The 20276-nt window shown below is 37.9% G+C and overlaps 1 protein-coding gene across 4 annotated transcripts in view; it reads left to right on the plus strand.

The window, feature by feature from the left end:
- Positions 1 to 20276, plus strand: part of CARS1 (cysteinyl-tRNA synthetase 1) — a 42083-nt gene that overhangs the window by 9893 nt on the left and 11914 nt on the right. For 2 of the 4 annotated variants that reach the window (XM_086892598.1, XM_086892600.1), the window contains 16 exons: positions 5075 to 5320; positions 8208 to 8299; positions 9108 to 9196; positions 9495 to 9591; positions 10041 to 10139; positions 11089 to 11238; positions 12481 to 12621; positions 13328 to 13416; positions 14007 to 14128; positions 15271 to 15383; positions 15894 to 16022; positions 16231 to 16360; positions 16653 to 16756; positions 17669 to 17766; positions 19234 to 19423; positions 19933 to 20001. In XM_086892598.1, coding sequence (XP_086748724.1) covers positions 5075 to 5320; positions 8208 to 8299; positions 9108 to 9196; positions 9495 to 9591; positions 10041 to 10139; positions 11089 to 11238; positions 12481 to 12621; positions 13328 to 13416; positions 14007 to 14128; positions 15271 to 15383; positions 15894 to 16022; positions 16231 to 16360; positions 16653 to 16756; positions 17669 to 17766; positions 19234 to 19423; positions 19933 to 20001 — 1958 coding nt within the window. Of the gene's footprint in view, positions 1 to 49; positions 246 to 5074; positions 5321 to 8207; positions 8300 to 9107; positions 9197 to 9494; positions 9592 to 10040; positions 10140 to 11088; positions 11239 to 12480; positions 12622 to 13327; positions 13417 to 14006; positions 14129 to 15270; positions 15384 to 15893; positions 16023 to 16230; positions 16361 to 16652; positions 16757 to 17668; positions 17767 to 19233; positions 19424 to 19932; positions 20002 to 20276 lie in introns of those variants that run through there. The other 2 variants (XM_086892601.1, XM_086892602.1) reach the window with 2 other exon arrangements.

Below are 20276 nucleotides of genomic sequence, written 5' to 3' on the forward strand. Positions count from 1 at the left end.
GTGGGGCAGGGCCGTGAGGGGTGGGGCTGTGAGGGTCAGGGCCGTGTGGGGCCGGGCGGGGCAGGGCCGTGTGGGGCCGGGCCGTGAGGCGCTGCCCGTTGCCCGGGTGACGCGGCCCGTCGGAAGTAGCGTAGGGCGGGCGGGGCGAGGCTTCCGGACGCGCTGTTGCATCAGCTCGGGAGCGAGGGCAGGCGGAGGCAGCAGCAGCAGCACCGGGATGGCAGCAGCCGCCAGCGCCGAGCACGGTAGGTGGGCGAGCGGCTCCGCGGGCCCCCGGCGCGGCCGGCCCGAGGGGCGGCCGGGGTTGTCACGGCTCGGCGGGGGCCGGGGTCGCGGCCCCGCCGCTGTCACGGCGGTGGCGGCGGGGTCGCCTCCCCTGCGCGTCCCCTGCGCTCCGCTGACGTGGGGCGCGCCCGGGACGCCCCGCTGCCGCAGCTGGGTCCCGCGGCATGAAGCTCGTACCTCGCCGCGGGTGTAAGGGTAATGTTGGCATTCAGCGACCTGTGGAGAAAATTCGGAGCTGCTCGTCAGGCACGTTTGGGAACAGCTGTCCCCCAGCTCGCTGGCTGCGCTCGGTCCGTGCGCTGCTCGGCGCGCCGTCCGTGCTTTTCACCTCTCTCTGTGTCTCCCGTGCTGTCTTTCCCAAGCCATCAGAGTTCTCCCCTGAACTCACGCCTGAACTTTTGGACTTTTACGGACGTTTTTTGTGGTCGTGTTTTAATGATTGGTTGTACTTTTCGCTTCCATATGGAAGGAGGGCTAGGGTAGTACTGTAATTTCTGGCACTTCTGTAGCAAGTGGAAACTTGGAATACCAGTCATGCAAGTATGAAATACCATTATGGTATGTAAAAGGTTGGAAATTTCTGTCATTCCAGTTAAGGATCTGTAAATACAAAAATTTTTTCCCCTTTTTTCTTTGTTACTGAAAGTTACTTTGCTCTTTATTCATCGTGTGTAATAAACTCCCACTAAAAGTGAAACATTCCTGGTTGTCAAGGGATTGAGTTTTTCAGAAGTCTTTTCAGTATCTTGTGGGGAAAAAAACCCAAGAAAGGCTCAATTCAGGCACAGTTTGAGAAACTCTTTAGCCACTGTTTTGTTAGGGTGGTTTTTTTTTACTGAAACTGCAATTGTTATATTTAGTTTCAATTCAGGAAAAGTGGAAGTGAAACTTTCAGGACTCAAGTGATTAGGATTGACAAGTTCTTCCTTGGTGTGGGATACTCCAGTCTTAAAAATCCCTGCTCATCTAAAAGCCTCTTGATCGTTATGTGTGAGTCTTGATAAATCTCTTGTTTTTCTGTCTCTGTGTATGCTGTGTCTGGCATTAGCTGGAATCACTGCATTGGTTTGGTTCTTGTGAAATGTTAATGGAAAAGGAGAATTTATCTTGGCTGAGCAGATGGTTGGAATTCTTTTCAAAGGTACCAGAGTGGCTGGGCAGAATGATAAATAGCCAGTTTGGAGCCGTATTAATAATGTTATGTTTGTCTTTTGTGGGTTGTCTTAAATTTGTGAGAGCCAAGTTGGATGAGAAATTACATTTAAAAACATTCAGAAATGGGTAAGATTTCTTTTTGGAGAATGCCTACAGAATTTCCAGAATATTTACACTGTCATCTAATTATGACTGACAGAGTTAGCAGGTTCAGGGAAGCTCAGGAAACATAATTTTACCCTGAAGCAAAGAAACTCCCTGTTTTTGTGTCAGCTAGCTTACTGCCTACTTTATGGCTTTCCTGTATTTACTTTGCTGTCCGCACCTTCAAGGAGCAGAGGTTTTAATTTTCAAGTTAATAAAATTGAAAATTTTCAATGAAATTTGATATTATGGGGGTTATGTGTCTTGATTAAACCTCAGAAGTTACTTCATGTGCAAATAAAGTGTAGAAGCTGTCCTGTGCCTTTGAATCTGTGTGTTGCTGCAGTCTCTCAGACAAATTCCCACTGTCCTTTAATAGTCTCTGAAGCACTCCATGTATGGAAAGAAGAATGTGTGATGATTATATCACCCAAAGAGATTGTTGGGTGAGTGAGAACTGCATTAATTGATGTCTGCAGTGGAATTTTTTTGAAACAATGTTTTACTGTTACATTGTTAACATTAATTCTTGTGATTTTTCAAGGTTATTTTGCTATCTCTCCAATACTTGTGCTCAGTGCTTGTTTCCTCTTGTGTGATACAATATCTATGGATCATTCTGTTCACATGAGCAAAACTTCAGTGTTATGCAATAGCTCTGTAGTACTCCTGTGTTTCTGCTGTCAAGGAGACACTTCCTGATGCAATTGAGTAGTAACAACTGTCGTTTTTCTATTTTGGGGATGGAAAAAAATTGCAGTTAGAGAGAAGGGCAGTTCCTCAGCCTGTTTTCCTAAAGCAACAAGGAAAGTGGGTCAGATGTACATGTATCCATTGGCCCTTCTCCCTCGATAGTTTTTGAATCTGTTGATTGGTAGTAATTAATCAATTAATTTGACAGTAGGCAGCTGTGTCTTGCACACCATTGGCAGACTGAGCAAAGATGAGCTGGAGTTGTGCAGGATGATGGGGATACTGAAGTGTGTGGGAAAATAGCATGTAGCAGCGCTTAGGAGGTACCAGGAAATATTTCAGTGGGAGTGTTTAATAAATTGAAGGAATTGCAGGACAGGGGGAACTGAGGATGCAGAATGGAAATCACAGAAAACCAGATTCTGTAGATTTACTATTCTTCTTTTAGTCGTGATATCAATTAAACCGGAACAGAATTTTGTGTAGACAGCTGTCACTGATTCCTTTTGTTAGAAAAAAGTGATCCACTGCTACACTGCCTTCCAAGACAGTGTTACCGTAGTCATTAGCTCAGCACAGCGTGTGAAACTGATGTGGAACACTGGGAATGGGACACGGAACCTGCCAAACATTATAATTTCAAGTACTTATGTCAGTGCCAAGATTGCTCAAAAAATTTTTGGTTGTTAAGCTTATCAGTGCTGAGCTGGTACTGACATTCACAGGCAGTGTTTGCCACCTCTCGTTGCCAAAATTTGCTTGTATGAGTGCTGTCATATTGTTGTATTGGTGTGTAAGTTTGGGCAACTTCCCTTTTAGATTGGTTTACAGATGTGGTTGGAAAACACTTATATTGTTTCAGATACACTGACTTGCTTCCCATTAGCAGCCTGATGTGTGAATAATGGTCATAATAACCATAATAATACTTTGCAAATTGAGTGTTGCTTTTCCTTGCAAAAGATCTTTTCTTTGAGATATAGTTTCATTTCTGCCCAGATCATTCTTTTAATACCTTTATTATTTTTTTTTTTTGCCTTTACCCACATATGTTTCATGTATACAAAATTTACCTTCAAGGAAGACTTGCATCTTAGGTTTCCACTGTTAATGAACATAACTGTTTCAAACTATTTCATGTGTATAAACATGTGAAGTTCTGTGCTGATAAACATCAGTAAATATTTAGGAGCATGAAAAGATTATAGTAAAATGAACTGAGTGAGCCAAAGCTGAATCCCATTCAGCTGAGTAAGGCAAGACTATAAGGTCAAACCATTATTTCCTTATTAGTCCTTACTAGTACTGAGCAATTAAATGGAAAGGCCTTGAGAAGGATTTATATTTAGATAGATCTGTCTTCTTTTGCTCACAGATTTTAAATATCTTCAGTGAATTTTGATTTTTAAATTTTTTTGGTTTAATCATTGGCCTTTTTTATTAGTTCTCCCAACGTGTCACTGTATCTCATTTATACCCCAAAGAGTTGAATACAAACATGCTTGATATCTAGCTGCCACTTCCCTGTTATCCTGAGTTGCTGTTGAATATTTTAATAATTGATTTTCATATAGAAAATTGTTCATAAAGTTTTAACTGATGATATTTGGAAAAACTTTAATTGTGCTATCCCTCACATCCACTCCTAGCCATCACTTTCCCATCTCCTTTCATTCCTGCCTTGCCAAGAGTTGTGTTCTGTGAGCACCTCCATGCTTTGAGAACTCTGTGCTGCAGATATTCCTGGCAGTGGGAGAAGTGACACTTCTGGCTGTGGTCTCTGTTGGGGTTTGGGAGCAGGGACAGGTGCTCTCCTACTGCCTCTCTCACTTTACTGCACGTGACCTTGGCTTAAATTACCTCGCTGGCTGACTACCTAGACAGAATATTGCCTTCATGTTTATGCAGTTCTTTGAGCACAAACAGAGCTACAAACATTGAATCATTGTAGGAGAATGTAAATGTTGGGTTTGCCTAATGGCAGTGCTAGCCGAGTGCTGTAACATCAGTGCTTTGTACCCACTGACTTGCACAGGGCTTGCTCTTCCAGTGAGCATTCCCACCAACTGACAGAACTTTCCTCTATGTCCCTGAGTTTGTCAAGATGGGACATAACTGAACCTGCTTTGCCTATATACCAAAGAAATCATGGAATTAAAAAATTGTGAGAGAGGGGCACGATCTGATATCCTTTCTGTTCATTTGTGTAGATTTTATTCATTTTAAATATTATTCGTGTGCCCGAGGAGAGAAAGGGGCATGGGAGAAGTATGGGAATGTACAGCAGCAGCTGAAGTTTGAATTTCTAGAGCAAGTAGGAGGAGCTGAGCATCATGCTGGGAGCCTGCATGCAGGCAACATCCCTGCAAAGATGTAACTACATGCTCAAGTTCAGTAGACATATTTGCAGCCTTTCCACAGTGCATAAAATGAATCATATTCAAACATTGGCAGGATGAGTGCTTTAGCAGCATGGAAAAGAGTGACTGATTAGGTTTGCTCTGTGTGAAGGATTTTCTCCAATTTCGGTAGATTATATTCTTAATGAAAAAGACCTGTGTTCTTGTCCTTATTACTCTTTGAAAGATGTCTTCAAAAACTTATGGCAGCATGAACATATCTTGTTAACAGGAAATACATAGTAATTTGTTAGCTTGTATTAAATCTAATTTTCTCAAATTTCTTACTAGTTGCCAGAGCTAATTTACAGGGGGAGATGTATATTATAAGGATATATTTTGGTCATGGAATCTCCTACTTTTAATGCTGACCAAATGTCCTGTGCCTCTCTTTACAGCTTCCAGCTACAGTTTTATTCTGAGCATTAGTGAAGAGGAAGCCAGGGTGAAGGCTCTGAACGAGTACCTGAGCACTCGTAGTTATATCCAGGGGTTCACATTTTCACATGCAGATGTGGAGGTGTTCAGAAAGTTTTCGGGGCCACCTGTGGACCAGTATATCCATGTTGTCCGGTGGTACAGACACATAGAAGCAATCTATGATGGCAGCAATGAAAAAAATGAGCCTTGTAAACTTCAAACAAGTGAGTAATATGAAACTGGTGGGCAGGTTATAGACTAGCTGACATTGTATTGGTTGTTATTGCTGAGAATTCCGAGAAGTTCCCTTTCATGCTCTCTTGCACTTTACAGTATCAATTTGTATTTGAAGTCATAACATTCTTCTTGCATACAGTTACTGTGTAATTGATAGATCCTGACCTATTCATATGTAAAAGTTGTTATCAATTTTTAAAAAATGTTAAATTCCTCAGTGTACAGAATTTGATTACATGTATTTTTTAAAAAAAAGCTGTCTGTCTTCTGGTTTGTAAAAGAATGTGTGGGTTTGGGCTTTTTCCTGGAAATACCAAGATATTCCCAGTCTTACTTTTTTTCCTTCCAAGGTTAACCAAATAGTTGTTGTATAATATACAAATCCACAATAAAATAAACTGAATACTTCCTCTTATAATTGCTATTAATACTGAGCTTCACAAAGAATGTCTGGGGTTCTTTTTTAAGCCTGGTAATTTAGGCTGATGATTTGAAGAAGTATTAACTGGTTAATCTAGGTCATTGTGTAAGCATGGGCAGGCATTTTTGGGAGCTTCATCACTCTCCTGAGTTCTTTCCCAATGATCTAGTCTAATTTAATTGCTTTATAGTGAGATCCTTGCTCAGGGAGTCATGAGGTAATGAAAAATAACAACGCAGAGCTGTTGTATAGTGCTTGCAATACCTACAAATGTATGCATGTCTGTCATTCTTGCTGGTGGTTGTTAACTATTATTACTCCAATGCCATCTTCTCACAACCTCTCACCATTTGTCTTCTCAATTCCTAACAGACCAGCAGTTAAAATCAGACTGCTGTGAGTAAATTCTCTGTATGTTGTGTGTGCCTGCAAGTGTTTGTGCTGGTTATTATTTCCTTCCAGCAGAGAAGGGATCTCAGTTGCACCCCTGGCTCTGATAGCGGATTTATCCACTAACTGCAGATTGTCTGTAGACTTCAGTGGATCAGGGTGGAGTAGTAAGAGAAAAGGTTTCCGTTTTCCTGATCATGAAATCTTTACTCTCTTACATCTCTCCTTCTTGTTAAATCTCTCTTTCTGAAGGGTTATATCTTCATGACTGATGCATGTGTTTCAGGAGTCCTGGAATGGTGTTCTGCAGTGTTCACCATGAAAATAACCCACAAATCTACCATACTTCTTAGACCTTGAATACACTTCGTAGTTCTTTGCTGTACCAGAAAACTGCATGATGGATTGGAGCGAATGAACTTCGGTTCAATCAGGGGACAGTCTGTAGGCTGGCAGAGGTGTATTTGACCACACTAACCAGTATTTTGCTAGCCTTCTACTTTGCCCTTGGCGTCTGTGCAGTGGATAAAATGTGACACCTAACTCACAAGCCGAGAAATACGGGGTGCAGTATCTGGGTTTTTCCTTATGTTCATGTGGTTGTAACTGAAGAAAGCTTTACAGATTTATCTTTTATTAGACTTAGCCACACAGGCTTCTTTCCCTGAGGGAAGCATTAGCCACAGTTAAGCATGCCAGAGTAATCTTTGTAAATCAAAGAGTAAACAAATCCATACTTTGGTGTACGACCCATGTTATGGAGAGACTGCTCTTGAACTTGAGGTGTTCTGTTCAGGAGTACCTCATGCAATGAAATGTTTAGAGTGGACACGTTACCATGGATTTCTAGTGTGAAAATTAAATTGAGTCCCTTTGTGAGGTACAGGAGTACTACACCTAACATATTTTTTTCTTACTTGGGCAGTTACTCAAAAAAACAAGATGAAGAGATAAAGAAGAAATAAACATTCTTTATACCATGAATGTTTACGTTACTTGAAGGTTTTCAGCCAAAATATGCATATGAAGATATTGAGGGAAACAGGGTTAATGAAGAGCACCCTGAGACACAGGATCAGAAAGGCAATTTTGTTGTCTAAACAAATAGTTTGTATAATATTTTAATTGCAGCTAAAATGCATACCATGAGAATTCCTAAAGATAGTGCTGTGTCTATTAAGCTGGCAAATTTGCCATATTTCTTAATTTCTTGGTTTGCTTTCATTCCTAGTTAATGTCATAATTGATGTAACATCATTACAGCTGTAAGCAGCGCAGTACGCAGCAAACTGCAACTCTTTGACAAATCACATGCTCATACTTCTCTTTGGAAAAACCCCATGAGTTTAACAGCTATGTTGCTTCTTATAAATTTAAGAGAAAACAAATACAAGAATATTGTCACTGATACTACCCTGGGGTTCATCTACTCTCGTTAAAGGCAAAATGTAGCCTCTTGCTGAACTGGAGCATATTTGTGGTAAATGAGTGTGTTCAGAAATGCCTTGTGTACATAGCAACAATGCATGATAAAAAGTTGAGGTTCTTTCTAAGCCTTTCTGTCAGCTCTCCCTCTCACCCTGAGTGCACATACTGTGTCAATATTGGCTCTAGAGACCACCTCTGGACTGTGGAGATATTTTGAAAATTCTGTGTGAAATCTGTGATGTGCCATCACAGTAGAATCAGTGGTGTTGCATATAGCCCAGAACTGCCAAAACTTCATTAATGATTCATTGAATTTCATAACTCATGGTAACAGTTTACCTGAATTGCATGCTTTTACATTTGTACCCTCTTCCTCAGTGCTTAGATCAAAAAGCTAGTAGGAATGGCAAGTTAGAGTGTAGAAAATAAACTAGATTGAAACAATTTACTTTGGTTTTGGTGGCTTTGTAGGAGGCTCTAACAGAAGCATTACTAGGATTGAAGCTGCTTTCTCCATTTAGATGTGGGGTTTTTTTTCTTTTGAAATAATGATGTGATAAGGAGAAAATGTTATATTGTAAATCTGCTTGTGGAAAATGTCTTTTTTGTTTTCTTTAAACTATCTTTTCTCCTAGGTAAAGGCAAACGTGTGCAGCCCCCCTGGTCTCCCCCTGAGGGCACAAAACATTCCAGGCTCTGCCTCTACAACAGCCTGACTCGAAGTAAGGTGAGTAAATGAAGGGAAAGTGGGGATTTCCCAAAAAACGTAAATAGAACAGTCATCAAATCCTTGTTTCTGAAGTGTTTGCCCTGTCAGTAGTCAGGTCTCTGGGTTGTGTTTGGTGGAATGTTAACAAGCACGGGCCAGGAATTCTGTGCCAGTCAACTGCATTTGCTGGGCAAGTTTAATACTATATACACTCCAAGTGTGTGTCTCTGTGCATATTGCATAATATTCAGTTGCCAGTTTCAAGTTGTCATGGATTCTAGCCAGGCATTCAACTGTAATACATGTAAGTGTAGGCAGTGTGAGCAGAATAAAATCAGTTTCTTTATTCAGATGTTGTCTGTTAAAAAATGTCTCAACAATTATATAGTTGTAATATAAAAATTGTAAAACTTTTTGTGGTCTTGTTTGGAAGTCCTTTGGCAAAGAGGAAGTATTAAGACTCTTAATTTTACATGGGATGTAGTATTCAAGTATCTGTGTACTGATTATAGGGTGTAACCTTTTTCAGTGCAAAAAAAAGCTTTTGCAAACAGTTTGAATAGTGCCCTGCTTAGTCCAAGTTGTTGTAACCCGGTATCTTGATTTATGAGAATGCATAGAACATAGGCAGCCACACCCCATTATATCTCTTACATGATAAAGCTAGTGGTGATCTTTACTTATGGTAGAGTTGGGAATGGAATAACTATTTATTTTTTGTAATTATGATCCATGTTTTCATGTTCTAATCTCCAAATGGGGTGTTACTGGCCTGAGATCATGTGTTTAATTTCTTCTGACCATTGTATCTTGCCTTTCAATTAAGGAAGTGTTTCAGCCTCAGAATGGAAAAAAGGTCTTGTGGTATTGCTGTGGTCCAACAGTTTATGATGCTTCTCACATGGGACATGCCAGGTATTGCATTCCTTACTTTGATATAGGTGATAACAGCGCCTAGTGGAGGCAAAAGATTATTAGAAGGTGGCATTATTGAGATGAGTGTATTACTAGAAAATGGTCTCTTTCGACTCAATGCTTGCAATTTAAGATTAAAACCACTTTATAATGTTTTATCATCGTAGGGTTAAAAACTTAAAAAAAGTTGGAGGCAAAGTAAAACTGCTGCACAGCTATTGATTGATATTAAAATGGTTTGTGCACAGAACAGATAAAAGTGTTTACTAAAAGCATCCCTGTATCTTTTTGGTTTTAGGTCCTACATCTCATTTGATATCCTGAGAAGAATCTTGAGGGATTATTTTAAATATGATGTTTTCTATTGTATGAATATTACAGATATTGATGATAAGGTAAGGGTTTTGTTTTTTTAAATTGCAATCTAAAATGCTCAACTTTCAGAATAGAAGTCAGAGAGTCACATGTAATTGCCACTTGATAAGCCAAAATAAATCTTACACTTATAACTGAGACGTACATTTTGTGCACAAAGGCATTTTCTCAGTTTTGTATGGGGTAGCAAACCCCATATTGTTGTATAACAGTGAACGTTGTCACAAATAATGAAAACTAAGTATTTAAGGAGATAATTTATTTTATTTACCTGTTGAGGTAATTAATTGATTCTGTTGAGGTAGTTCATTAACTGTGTGTGGTGTATTTGATTTGTATTATTGCACGTAGTTCTTGTAGCTTGTTAAATATATATAGAAAAATGCCTTTTCTAAATAACAGATTTTATCTGCACTTTGTATAGCTATTTGTCACTTCACAGAAATATTTTTGTGTTTCTGATTTGTAGATCATCAAGAGAGCAAGACAAAATTATCTTTTTGAACGATATAGAGAAAACAAATCAACACCAGATCAGCTACTTGAAGATGTTAGAACTGCCTCAGAGGTGGGTGTGGTAATCACTGCTTGTGTTTTAGGTTCTCACTCAATAATGTAGCCAAGCATCTAAAGAATGCTTCAGACTTTGCTACCTCCTCAAATTGTCTGCTTCTTTTAGTTCTGGTAGTGCACATATTAGAAATGTTATTTGAACTGCATATCACTTTAATTTTTACATTGTTTTAGAATTGACAAATTCTTTCAAAGGCATTCCTGATTTCTGTGATCTTAGCACTTATTTGTGAGTGTATGTAGTGCTCAAACAGCATTTGGATGTTCGTGTGTTAGAATTCAGACTTCTAAAATAATCCTTTAAAAGAGTTTTTAAATGGTGATCTCTCCATAATATTTTAAAGCTTGGGAGGTTTCCCTTTTGTACCATTGTTGACCTTGGAAAGAAAAGGCTCAGAAGCGTTAAGGATTTAATAAATAGTGTATTCAGGAGTGAAGGTGAGGGAAGGGGATTTTCTGATAATTTTTAGAACTACAGACCACAAAGTGATTATCATTCTAATGAATAGAATACAAGCCTGGAAATAGGAGGCCTGAAAATTTCACCCAACTACCTTTGCCTGACATACTCCCTAAACATTGCATTTAATCTCTCCCTGTTTCACAATAAAGCTTGTCTTTTTCAAATTCGTGGTAATCAACTGTGCAATTAAGGTGATCAGCTGCATCGAAAATGAAAACAGCAGTAATTAGGATGATGATGTAGTGATTTATGAAGTCTTTCTGAAAAAATGAATTTGGATGTGAACTAAAATCTTCTGATTGCACCTTTATTTCTGATGAGGAGCATTTTTTATGTTTCAGTAGTTGATGTCAAAGATTTTTCTGTGGCTTAATGTCTTATCATTAGCAAGGTACAATGTGACTAAGATAATATTCTGTGTATGGAGCACAGTGCTACTGTACTGCAGCTGGCTTTCTAATTTCTTTATTTTTAATTGTAGCCCTTTTCAGTTAAACTAAATGAAACAACAGACCCAGATAAAAAGCAAATGTTGGAAAGAATTCAAAATGCAGTGAAGTCTGCTTTTGACCCTCTACAAGAAGCTGTCCAAGCAAAGCACCCTGCTGAAGAGATTAACAGATGTCAAGAGGTAAGTTTGAGCTCCTTTTTATATTTTTATATTTGGCTTATAATTGTTAGGAGGTTTAAAAATAATTTGTAGGTGGTAGTAGTTACCTGAGACATTATGGAACCTTTAATTCATAGAAAGAAGAATTGTGGGACTGAGAACTATTTAGTACTTTGCATTCAGTACAGGAAATTTGATTCTTAATTTCAACTACAGAGTTTTTGGATGCTGTTTTTATCAATTACCTTTTTTTTAACCTTTACAATGAGAATTTTGCTCTTGCATGTACTTAGACTTTCTCTGACATTTTTGTCTTGATAAATTAGTTTCATTATAGGTTGCTGAGCATGCATTTATTTCTGACATTCCAATACTGGTGCCAGTTTTCCACACAAGTGTTTCTGTCTCTGATCAGAGACAAAAATACCTCCCACAAAGTTGTGCTCAGGATTATTTTTATTAAAAACAATTACATTTAGTGACAAATAATCATGCTGACTTTGGTTCTGTCCCAGTAATCAAGTCAGTCAGTATAACTATTTTTAGTAGTTATTGTCTTTTAGTAAGTGATTTCCATTTTCATCTTCTCTTACTTTCAGTTTATTTGTGATTAGTTCTGTGGCTATGTGCACATGGCTATGTGCTCCTTTCTTGAGAAGACCCTGACTCTAAATTGTTTTTTTTTAAAAAAGGTCCAGCTATTCTAATATCAAGTGCTTTTATAAAAGTGTAAAAATTAAAAAAGTGTATAGTGAACTAATGTAATTTCAAAAGAACCTAAAATCTAAGCAATCATACCTTCTGCACTATATCCTAGTGTCAGAAATAGAAATCCTTTAATATAAAACTAAAAGGTATCCTTGCTGGTGTCCAAATTAGTCTTTCAGACACTTTTTAGCAATGTGAACAGTAAAGCTTCCGTTAGATTATCCAGTAGCAGTGGGGGAACAGAAATGTAATACAATTGCAAGTCTCATCTGGTGTTTACAGTGTAAGTTCCAGATGCCTATTTAAGTGATCAGTATATCAAAACAGATACCACTTAACACTTTATCTTTCTTGCTCTGTTTGTTTTGTCTATATCTATGAAGGACAATACAATAAAAATGTGGTAGAAACCTGGATTATTCTGTATTCACAGCTAAGTGTCTCATTGCAAATGTCTTACTCCTTAAGCAAACCTCTGTTCAGAATGAGATCTTTCTGCACAATTTAAGCAGGGCAAGTCTTGGGTCAGTTGCTCTTATCATTATTGTTTTGTAGACACTGTTGGAAGAAGCCAAAGACTTGCTGTCTGACTGGTTGGACACAAAATTTGGCAGTCAGGTGACTGACAATTCCATATTCTCAAAGCTCCCCAAATTCTGGGAAGGGGAATTTCATAAAGATATGAAAGCACTCAACGTAAGTAAATGAACTGTTTTCTCTTCTAAAAATGTATGTGACATGTCTTAGAGTACCCAGAAGACAATTTAGCTCCTTACTAGCCTTCAAGAATCTCATATTTCAACCTTATTGATAAAGTTATTCCTTTAATACTAAGAGGTAGGTGTTAAATTAGCACCTGCTCTGTTTCCATCCCAACAATCTTAAATTTGTTGTGGTTGTTGCACATCACTTAATTGGTGATCAGGTTTGATGCGTGCTCTCTATGCCACCCCCTTGGTGTAACATGAGCAAATAATCATAAACTAGTCCAAAAGTTTGAGCTGGAATCTGTTGGCTTCAGAAGAGATCCCTGCCAGCCTCAGCATTTAGACTGGCTACTTAAGAGCCTTCAGCTGTTAAGAAATTACGTGATGGTAGCCATCAAGAAGAGATTTTGTCTGTTGCTGATGAAATGCTGTGTCACCAGGCAGTGGTTCAGGTCAGTGGAGGTTGATTTATTTACAGATCAGAGGGACTTGTCTGCCTCTTCTGTCAGAAGAGTTGGCATCCCCTTAAAGTCTGAGGGCAAAGTGGCCACAGCACATTGTTTCAGAGCAGAAAGCTTAAAATAGGAGTGTTAGATTTTATTATCACTTGCTTATGAGCAAAATTGTAACCAGTACATAATATAAATGTTTAGTGCATATTTCGATATATATTTAATTCTACTCTTTATCTCAAGGTTTTACCTCCAGATGTTTTAACACGGGTTAGTGAATATGTGCCAGAAATTGTGGACTTTGTGAAGAAGATTGTGGATAATGGCTATGGGTAAGTTTGCTACTGGATGCCAGAATGATTGCTTTCAGCATTTAGCTGTGAGCTGTTTTCTCTGTTTTCATTTGCAACAGTAGTAGTCTTTCGCAGAAGGAATTTTTCATCAAACAAGGAAATTTTAAGGTTCTTTGAAAAGAGCTGTTGTTTTTCACCTGATGTGCTTATTATGATATACTATAGGGTGAAATCCTTGCTCGTTAAAACAAGGTCCAAGTCCCATTCACTTGAACTGTTTTGATTCCTGGTCTTCATCAAAAGTTGACACATGACAGTTAGAAATCAGTTGCAAATACTATAAATTTTTATAAATGGTAGTTCTTGTGACTGTTTCCTGATACCTCTCAAAAGCTTAAAGATAGCTGCTCTTTTCTCTCCAGTTAATTTTATTATAACTTCCAATGATTTGTCCAAAGTCTTCATATAGTAAAGCCTTAAAACTTCGGCTCACCTAAGTCATATTTACAATACTGAGCAGTACCATGATGTGAGTGGAGTTACTAGAAAACTTATGACAGTGATTTTGAGATAAAATTCAGTTAAGCTGTGGTATAAAGTTTGCTATATAATGATCTCTAACTTTTCAGGTATGTGTCCAATGGATCTGTATACTTTGATACTATGAAGTTTGATGCCAGTGAAAAACACTCCTATGCTAAGTTGGTTCCTGAAGCTGTAGGTGATCAGAAAGCTCTTCAAGAGGGTGAAGGTAAAGATTTGCTCAAGTTGCTGAAGAAACTGATGATGTGTTTGGTCTCTTCAATTGATTTTACTGACGTTGGAATCAGTCACAGCTTAATAATTTACCTGCATTTCCTTTACAATTTCTTTGCCAAAGTTCTGTAGCTTAAGCCAGGACTTTCCTGAAAAATTCTAATTAGAAAATACCAAGAAATGTTATTAATCATGGGATGATTTGGGGTTGCTTTTTGTTTGTTTGTTGAGGGTTTTTTTGGTCAGAACTGTGAATAACTCAGCTGTTTAGCCATAGCCCAGTTACTTGCCCATTCATCTGGCTCAGAGTAGGAGCAAAGGTTTGAACCTGGGTCTTCCACAAGTTCTCCACATCATGCCAAGGTTGTTTCATGTCAAACATTTGGGTTCCTCTTTGATGCTGAGAGCTCTTTGTTGTATTGAACCAAATCAAATATAGATTTTTTTTCAATAGAGCTATAGCAGAGGATTAGCTTAAAATTCTCAGTAAATGGGATTTCTTAGTTATCTGCTCGCAAAGTTGTACAGTTTTAGCAAATCATGCTGAGAGTCTATAAAAAGAATATTAAAAGGTTTTAATGTAACACTCATAGCAGGTGAAATCAGGACACTCATAGAGCAGTAGGTAACAGAGGAGTAAATGTAGCTATTGAGCAAATACAACTGTTCTGTGCAGCAGCTTAGATTAGGGTAAGAAATAATTTATGATCACATTGTATGTGCAGATTAAGACAATCATAGTCTCAATTTAGATTCATCTAACTTTGGAATTACTTGAATCTGCAGTCTCACTTGTCTCTGAGTATGTTTTTTTTTCTTTCTGTATTTCTTTTTCTATAACTGCAAGATTGGAGTTGTGCCTGGTAAGAGAATGTAGATGAAACTCATCTCAAAACTTAGAAAGCAGTGCAGCTGGTACTTGTCAGATACTTGTCAACCAAACATTAGCCAAAACTCCAAAGGATTATCAAGGTTAATAATGAGGATTTTTGAGGGTTCAATTATTTGGGGGTTTGTAGTTTGGGTTTTTTTATTTTTTTATTTTTTTTTAAGACTCTCTTTATGTGAGATACAGCAAGGCCAAAAATCAGTAACGCTGGTGTAAAATGTATACGTTTACATTTTCTTTTTTGAAAGGTGACCTGAGCATCTCAGCTGATCGCTTAAGTGAGAAACATTCTCCAAATGATTTTGCTTTATGGAAGTCCTCCAAGCCAGGAGAGCCCTCATGGGACTCTCCATGGGGAAAGGTAAGAAAGGACATTATAATCAGGATTTGTGTTCTCTTAGTTTATTTCAGTAGCACAGTTACACAAGTCTTTTTGCCTCACCTCATATTAACACTGTATAAATTGTGGTGATTATGTATTCAGTCACAAGATTCTGTGATTAATGTTCATCTAATAATCTAGAATGTGTATCAGTCTGATACATTTTAAGCAGAAGTTTGCATGCAGGCTCAGCATGGCTGTTACTTGTTTGTCCTCTGTAAATTGACGAGCTTTATCTGCAGTAAATTCTGTTACCTTTTTTAGCTCCCTTGAGATCAAAATAATAATGTAGCTTTTAAAAGAACAGTAAGCAAGATAATCAGAACATTACAGATATATTGCCAGGTTGGATCTTTAAATGCAACAGTTTCCTTTTGTGAAGCTGAGACTGAGAATCTTCTTTTCTCATAGTAACAACACGAGGGAATGCGACTGCGGCAGGAGAGGAAGACAGTTACTAGTAGCCAAGTAATGCCTTTTTGTTAACAGGGTCGTCCAGGCTGGCACATCGAATGTTCTGCGATGGCTGGATCCATTCTGGGAGAGTCGATGGACATTCATGGAGGAGGCTTTGACCTCCGATTTCCTCACCACGACAATGAACTGGCACAGTCTGAGGTGAATGAACTGACCTTTCTGCAGTGATAAAGCAACGTGCTTTGCTTTGAAGCCATTTATACAGATCCGTAATTCAGTTTTTTAAACTTGATGTGTGCTTTGTGTAAACATGAGTTTTAGCTCTCAGGATTTTATTCTCTAAGTGTTCCTACGTCATTATATGTATGTAAATAGTGTTGCGTCTTTGGGTTTTGTTTTTTTCCTGCAGGCGTACTTTGAAAATGATCACTGGGTTCGGTATTTTCTGCATACCGGTCACTTAACAATTGCTGGCTGTAAAATGTCCAAATCCTTGAAGAACTTCATTACCATAAAAGATGCACTGAAGAAACACACAGGTAAAAATTATTTTGGAATGGGAACGCTTTTGAGGTACTTGGAGTGGTGACTGTGATAATTTTTTTATTTGGGGTAACTTCAGGTATCTTTCTTCTTTGCTAACTTTAGAACAGCTTCCTTGTTCATCTGATCCTTGTTAGTATTTATCAGTATGGATGATAATGGTTTTGCTTTTTTGGTAGATGTAGCAATAGTAAGAACTTTAAAGATTATGTTCTTAGCCACTGCAGTATTGGAGTCCATGGTTTAGCTTATAAAAACTTCCCTTGTTTATTTTAAACCTCCTACTAGCACGACAGTTACGGCTGGCTTTCCTCATGCACTCTTGGAAGGATACACTGGATTATTCAAATAATACCATGGAGTCTGCTATTCAATATGAGAAGTTTATGAATGTAAGTAAGTTTTTCATTTCTTCTCCATCTCTCTATCTTTGTGTTGCCATGTATGTTTCAAGGACTAGAACTCAAAGGATATGTAGGCCATATTCCCAGACTGGGTGTGCTTTCTGAATTCATCAGGTGGGATGGCACAGTGCAAGTCCTGTAAATTCCACAGATTGCTACATTTCCCTACAGCTGGGTGCTCTCTCCAGGTTTTGACATCTCTGAGCAGCTTGGCACTTACACACAAGATCAATTTCTCAGTTGCTTATAGAAATCAGTTCAAAGCACACTCTTCAACATTTCTACCAGGTCAGACTCTATGCAAATGTAGCCAAAGAGGAAGGAGGGATATTGTTTCCATTTTATCTCCTCACCACAAACGATGCACTGTTGCCTCTATGCCTTGCAGGTGTGTGAGAGGTTAGGCACAATTCCTGTCGCTGGATAGTTTGGAGCCATAATTTAGATTCACATTTCACAAGGACATCTCACAATGTACAGCATTTTGAGATTGTTGATCTTGGTCTCTCCAGCTGAAGCTGTTCTGCTTTTTATGTAAAATGTTTGGTTTGGGCCACAGATTAGGTTAAAATGACTTTTTACCGAGCTGGATGCCCATTTAAAACAGATCCTTGCTATAAAGCCATTTCATTCTTGACCTTCCATCGCTAGCAACATACTTTAAAATCTGCCATAAGAACTGTTGCCTAAACATTTTTAAAAGTTTTTTTGTATGAGCAGCTTGGTGTTAGAATATTGTAGGGTATCATGTAGTGACAGAGCAAGAGATAAAAATGAATTGCAGTCCAACTGCAATTTAAGTCCCATGAAGTTTAAGAGTCTTGTAAGAAATAATGCCCTTTCATAGTAAGTATTGGTTATGTATAATTGAAACTGACTTCTAGCTATATTCTTTTACAGGAGTTCTTTTTGAATGTGAAGGATATTCTTCGAGCTCCCACGGATGTGACAGGACAGTTTCAGAAATGGGAAAATCAAGAAGTAGAGCTGAACCAAAAGTGAGTGAAACATTCCTATTTCTCTTTGAATTGTGTCGCTTCATGTTTAATTCTTTTTTCCTTACATTATCATTTACAATGTGTATACTGATATTTATGTCTGTAGCATTCCCACTTAACATCCCAGTTCTTCAGAAGCAATCATTTTAATTTTGGGACAGCTTTATGAAGCTTTATGAAGTATAGATGAAACTGTCAATTTGCCATTTGTTTATGTTAAGTACTCTGGCATGCCTCATTGCCATGTTTGTGAAGGGAAAGAGAACTTTTTTTTTAGGTAGCTGTAATTTTCTTCACTATGTGAAATCTTGTCTTCTCTCTGAGAAATGACCAATAATTCACAGTGGTTACAACTGGGAAAACAGTATTTTACGTATTTCAAAGTATAGTAGGTTATCTGAGACAAACAGAAGTTAAATGACCTGACTGAAACCATGAAAGATGAGAGTGCCATTGTTTGAAAATAATGTTGAGACAGTGATAGCAATTTTGCAGTCTTTTGACTTTTATAACAATACTGCCATTGTTATTTGTAATGCAAAAAGCTTCCTAAAGGACTTCAGTTTTGTCTGAAATTTAAAATAGAAGCATCTTACATTGTGGTGCTAAAATTGTTTCCTAGTTCAGTTCACTGTTGTGATCACTAATGTTACTATTGAAGGATTAAGTGCAGATGTTTCTGTGTAGTCATATGCTCTGAAAATTTTATCTTTAACTTGAGGTTGGTGGAGATAACACCCTCTTATGAAAAGGTGGGAGATAATAAGTAATAGAGGGGTCAAAAGGAACAGATAAAGAAGTGGGAGGAATAGAAGATACGCTTAGTATCTTTGGTTTTGTCTTCTTTCTTCTACCACTTCTTTTTTCTTGGAAAAAAGACATTGTTTGAAACCATGAAACCTTTGTGTCATGAAATGGTACTTAATGTACTGTATTATTTATTATACCTACTGACATGTCACTAACGTTACAAAGGTTTGCATGAATTCATTCCTTTTTTCTACTTGTAATATCTTCATAAGAATTCACGTTGTGTTAACTTCCAAATTGATGCTCCTTCCTGGAAAGATAATAAACAGAACTCGGTTGGTACACAGGGATAGGAGAGCAATACTGTAAAAAAAAAAAAAAAAACAAGCCCAAGAAGATACTAAATAAGCAATTTCTACTGCTTTAAAAAAAAAACTTGCATGAAAAGGCCGCTTGCTGAAAAACTGTGTGATGTAATTTGTTTGGATAGTTGTTGCCAATTAGATTATCCTGCCTGCCTTTGTCCATAGCAGTAAAACAGCAGCATCATGATAATGCCTTTTTTCTTGCTCATCTCTTTTTCCTTCAAATATAAATTCTGACCAGCAAAAAGTTACCTTACTTTTAGGCCATCCCCTTACTCTTCTAACAGAGACTCTTCAGAGTATGCTGCAGGGTTTTGGCAGGAGTAGTTAAAAAAAATCTTTTTCTTCTCAGTTTTCATGAGAAGAAAGCAACAATTCACGAAGCACTGTGTGACAATATTGATACCCGCTCTGTCTTAGAAGAAATGCGCTCATTAGTCAGCCAGAGTAACTCCTATATTGCTGCAAAGAAATCTTCCAGACAGATGCCAAACAGACTTCTTTTAGAAAACATCAGCTCCTATCTCACTCAAATGCTAAAGGTATGTAACAGCAAGGAGTAATGTTGCTATTGCGCTGTGCCGTTATAACTTGTATTTTCAAGTATGGCGGGATCTGTACAGTCTTTGTTTAAATCTTACAGGAAACTAAATATCTTCCACACATCCCCCAGCCAAAACAACTCCAAAATGCAGTGTGTGCTGCAGCAGGAACAATTCTGAGTCCTCCGTGTTACGTTATGTTTTCAGCTAATGTTTTGTTGAATAGGGGGAGAGCCCCTAATACGTTCAAGAAAGATTAGATAGTTGAAAAAATATGAGGTCAGAACAAAAAAATCTGACAGCTTTAAAGCTGAAATCTGCTTTAAAGCTTTAAATCTGAAAGCCAATACTTTGTTTGTTGTATCAATTATAAATCAGAACATTGTCTTGATAGAGTTGTGAATTCTGGGTTAAATGAGAATTATTTGAAAGCCTAGTAGGTGTGATTTTGCTTAGTTTTCACATACCTGTGAATTGATGTGTACAATCTTTTCTTTTTCTTTGACCAGATTTTTGGTGCCATAGAAAGTGATGATGCAATTGGTTTTCCTGTTGGAGGGACTAGTCAAAACATAAATGTAAGTGAAAGACAAAATACACTAAACAAAATTACTCTGTATCCTTTGAGAGCTTAGGTTAAAGTGATGAGATTATTGATATATAGCTGAATTGCATTCTTTTTGCTTTTAGCTTTTGAATCTGATGTAATTAATTGGCTTAGGAAGCAGGATTTTTCTTTTACAAGAGTTGGGGTTTTTATAGATTTGTTTGGTTTAATGACAGACAAATTGTATAGCAACCAGAAAAAGAGTTATCTTGTCTTCTGAATGTTGAGTCTGTTTCCTAAACCACA

Source organism: Cyanistes caeruleus, chromosome 6 (genome assembly GCF_971803275.1).
Source record: "Cyanistes caeruleus chromosome 6, bCyaCae1.hap1.1, whole genome shotgun sequence".
In the NCBI taxonomy this organism is placed as follows: Eukaryota; Metazoa; Chordata; class Aves; order Passeriformes; family Paridae; genus Cyanistes; species Cyanistes caeruleus.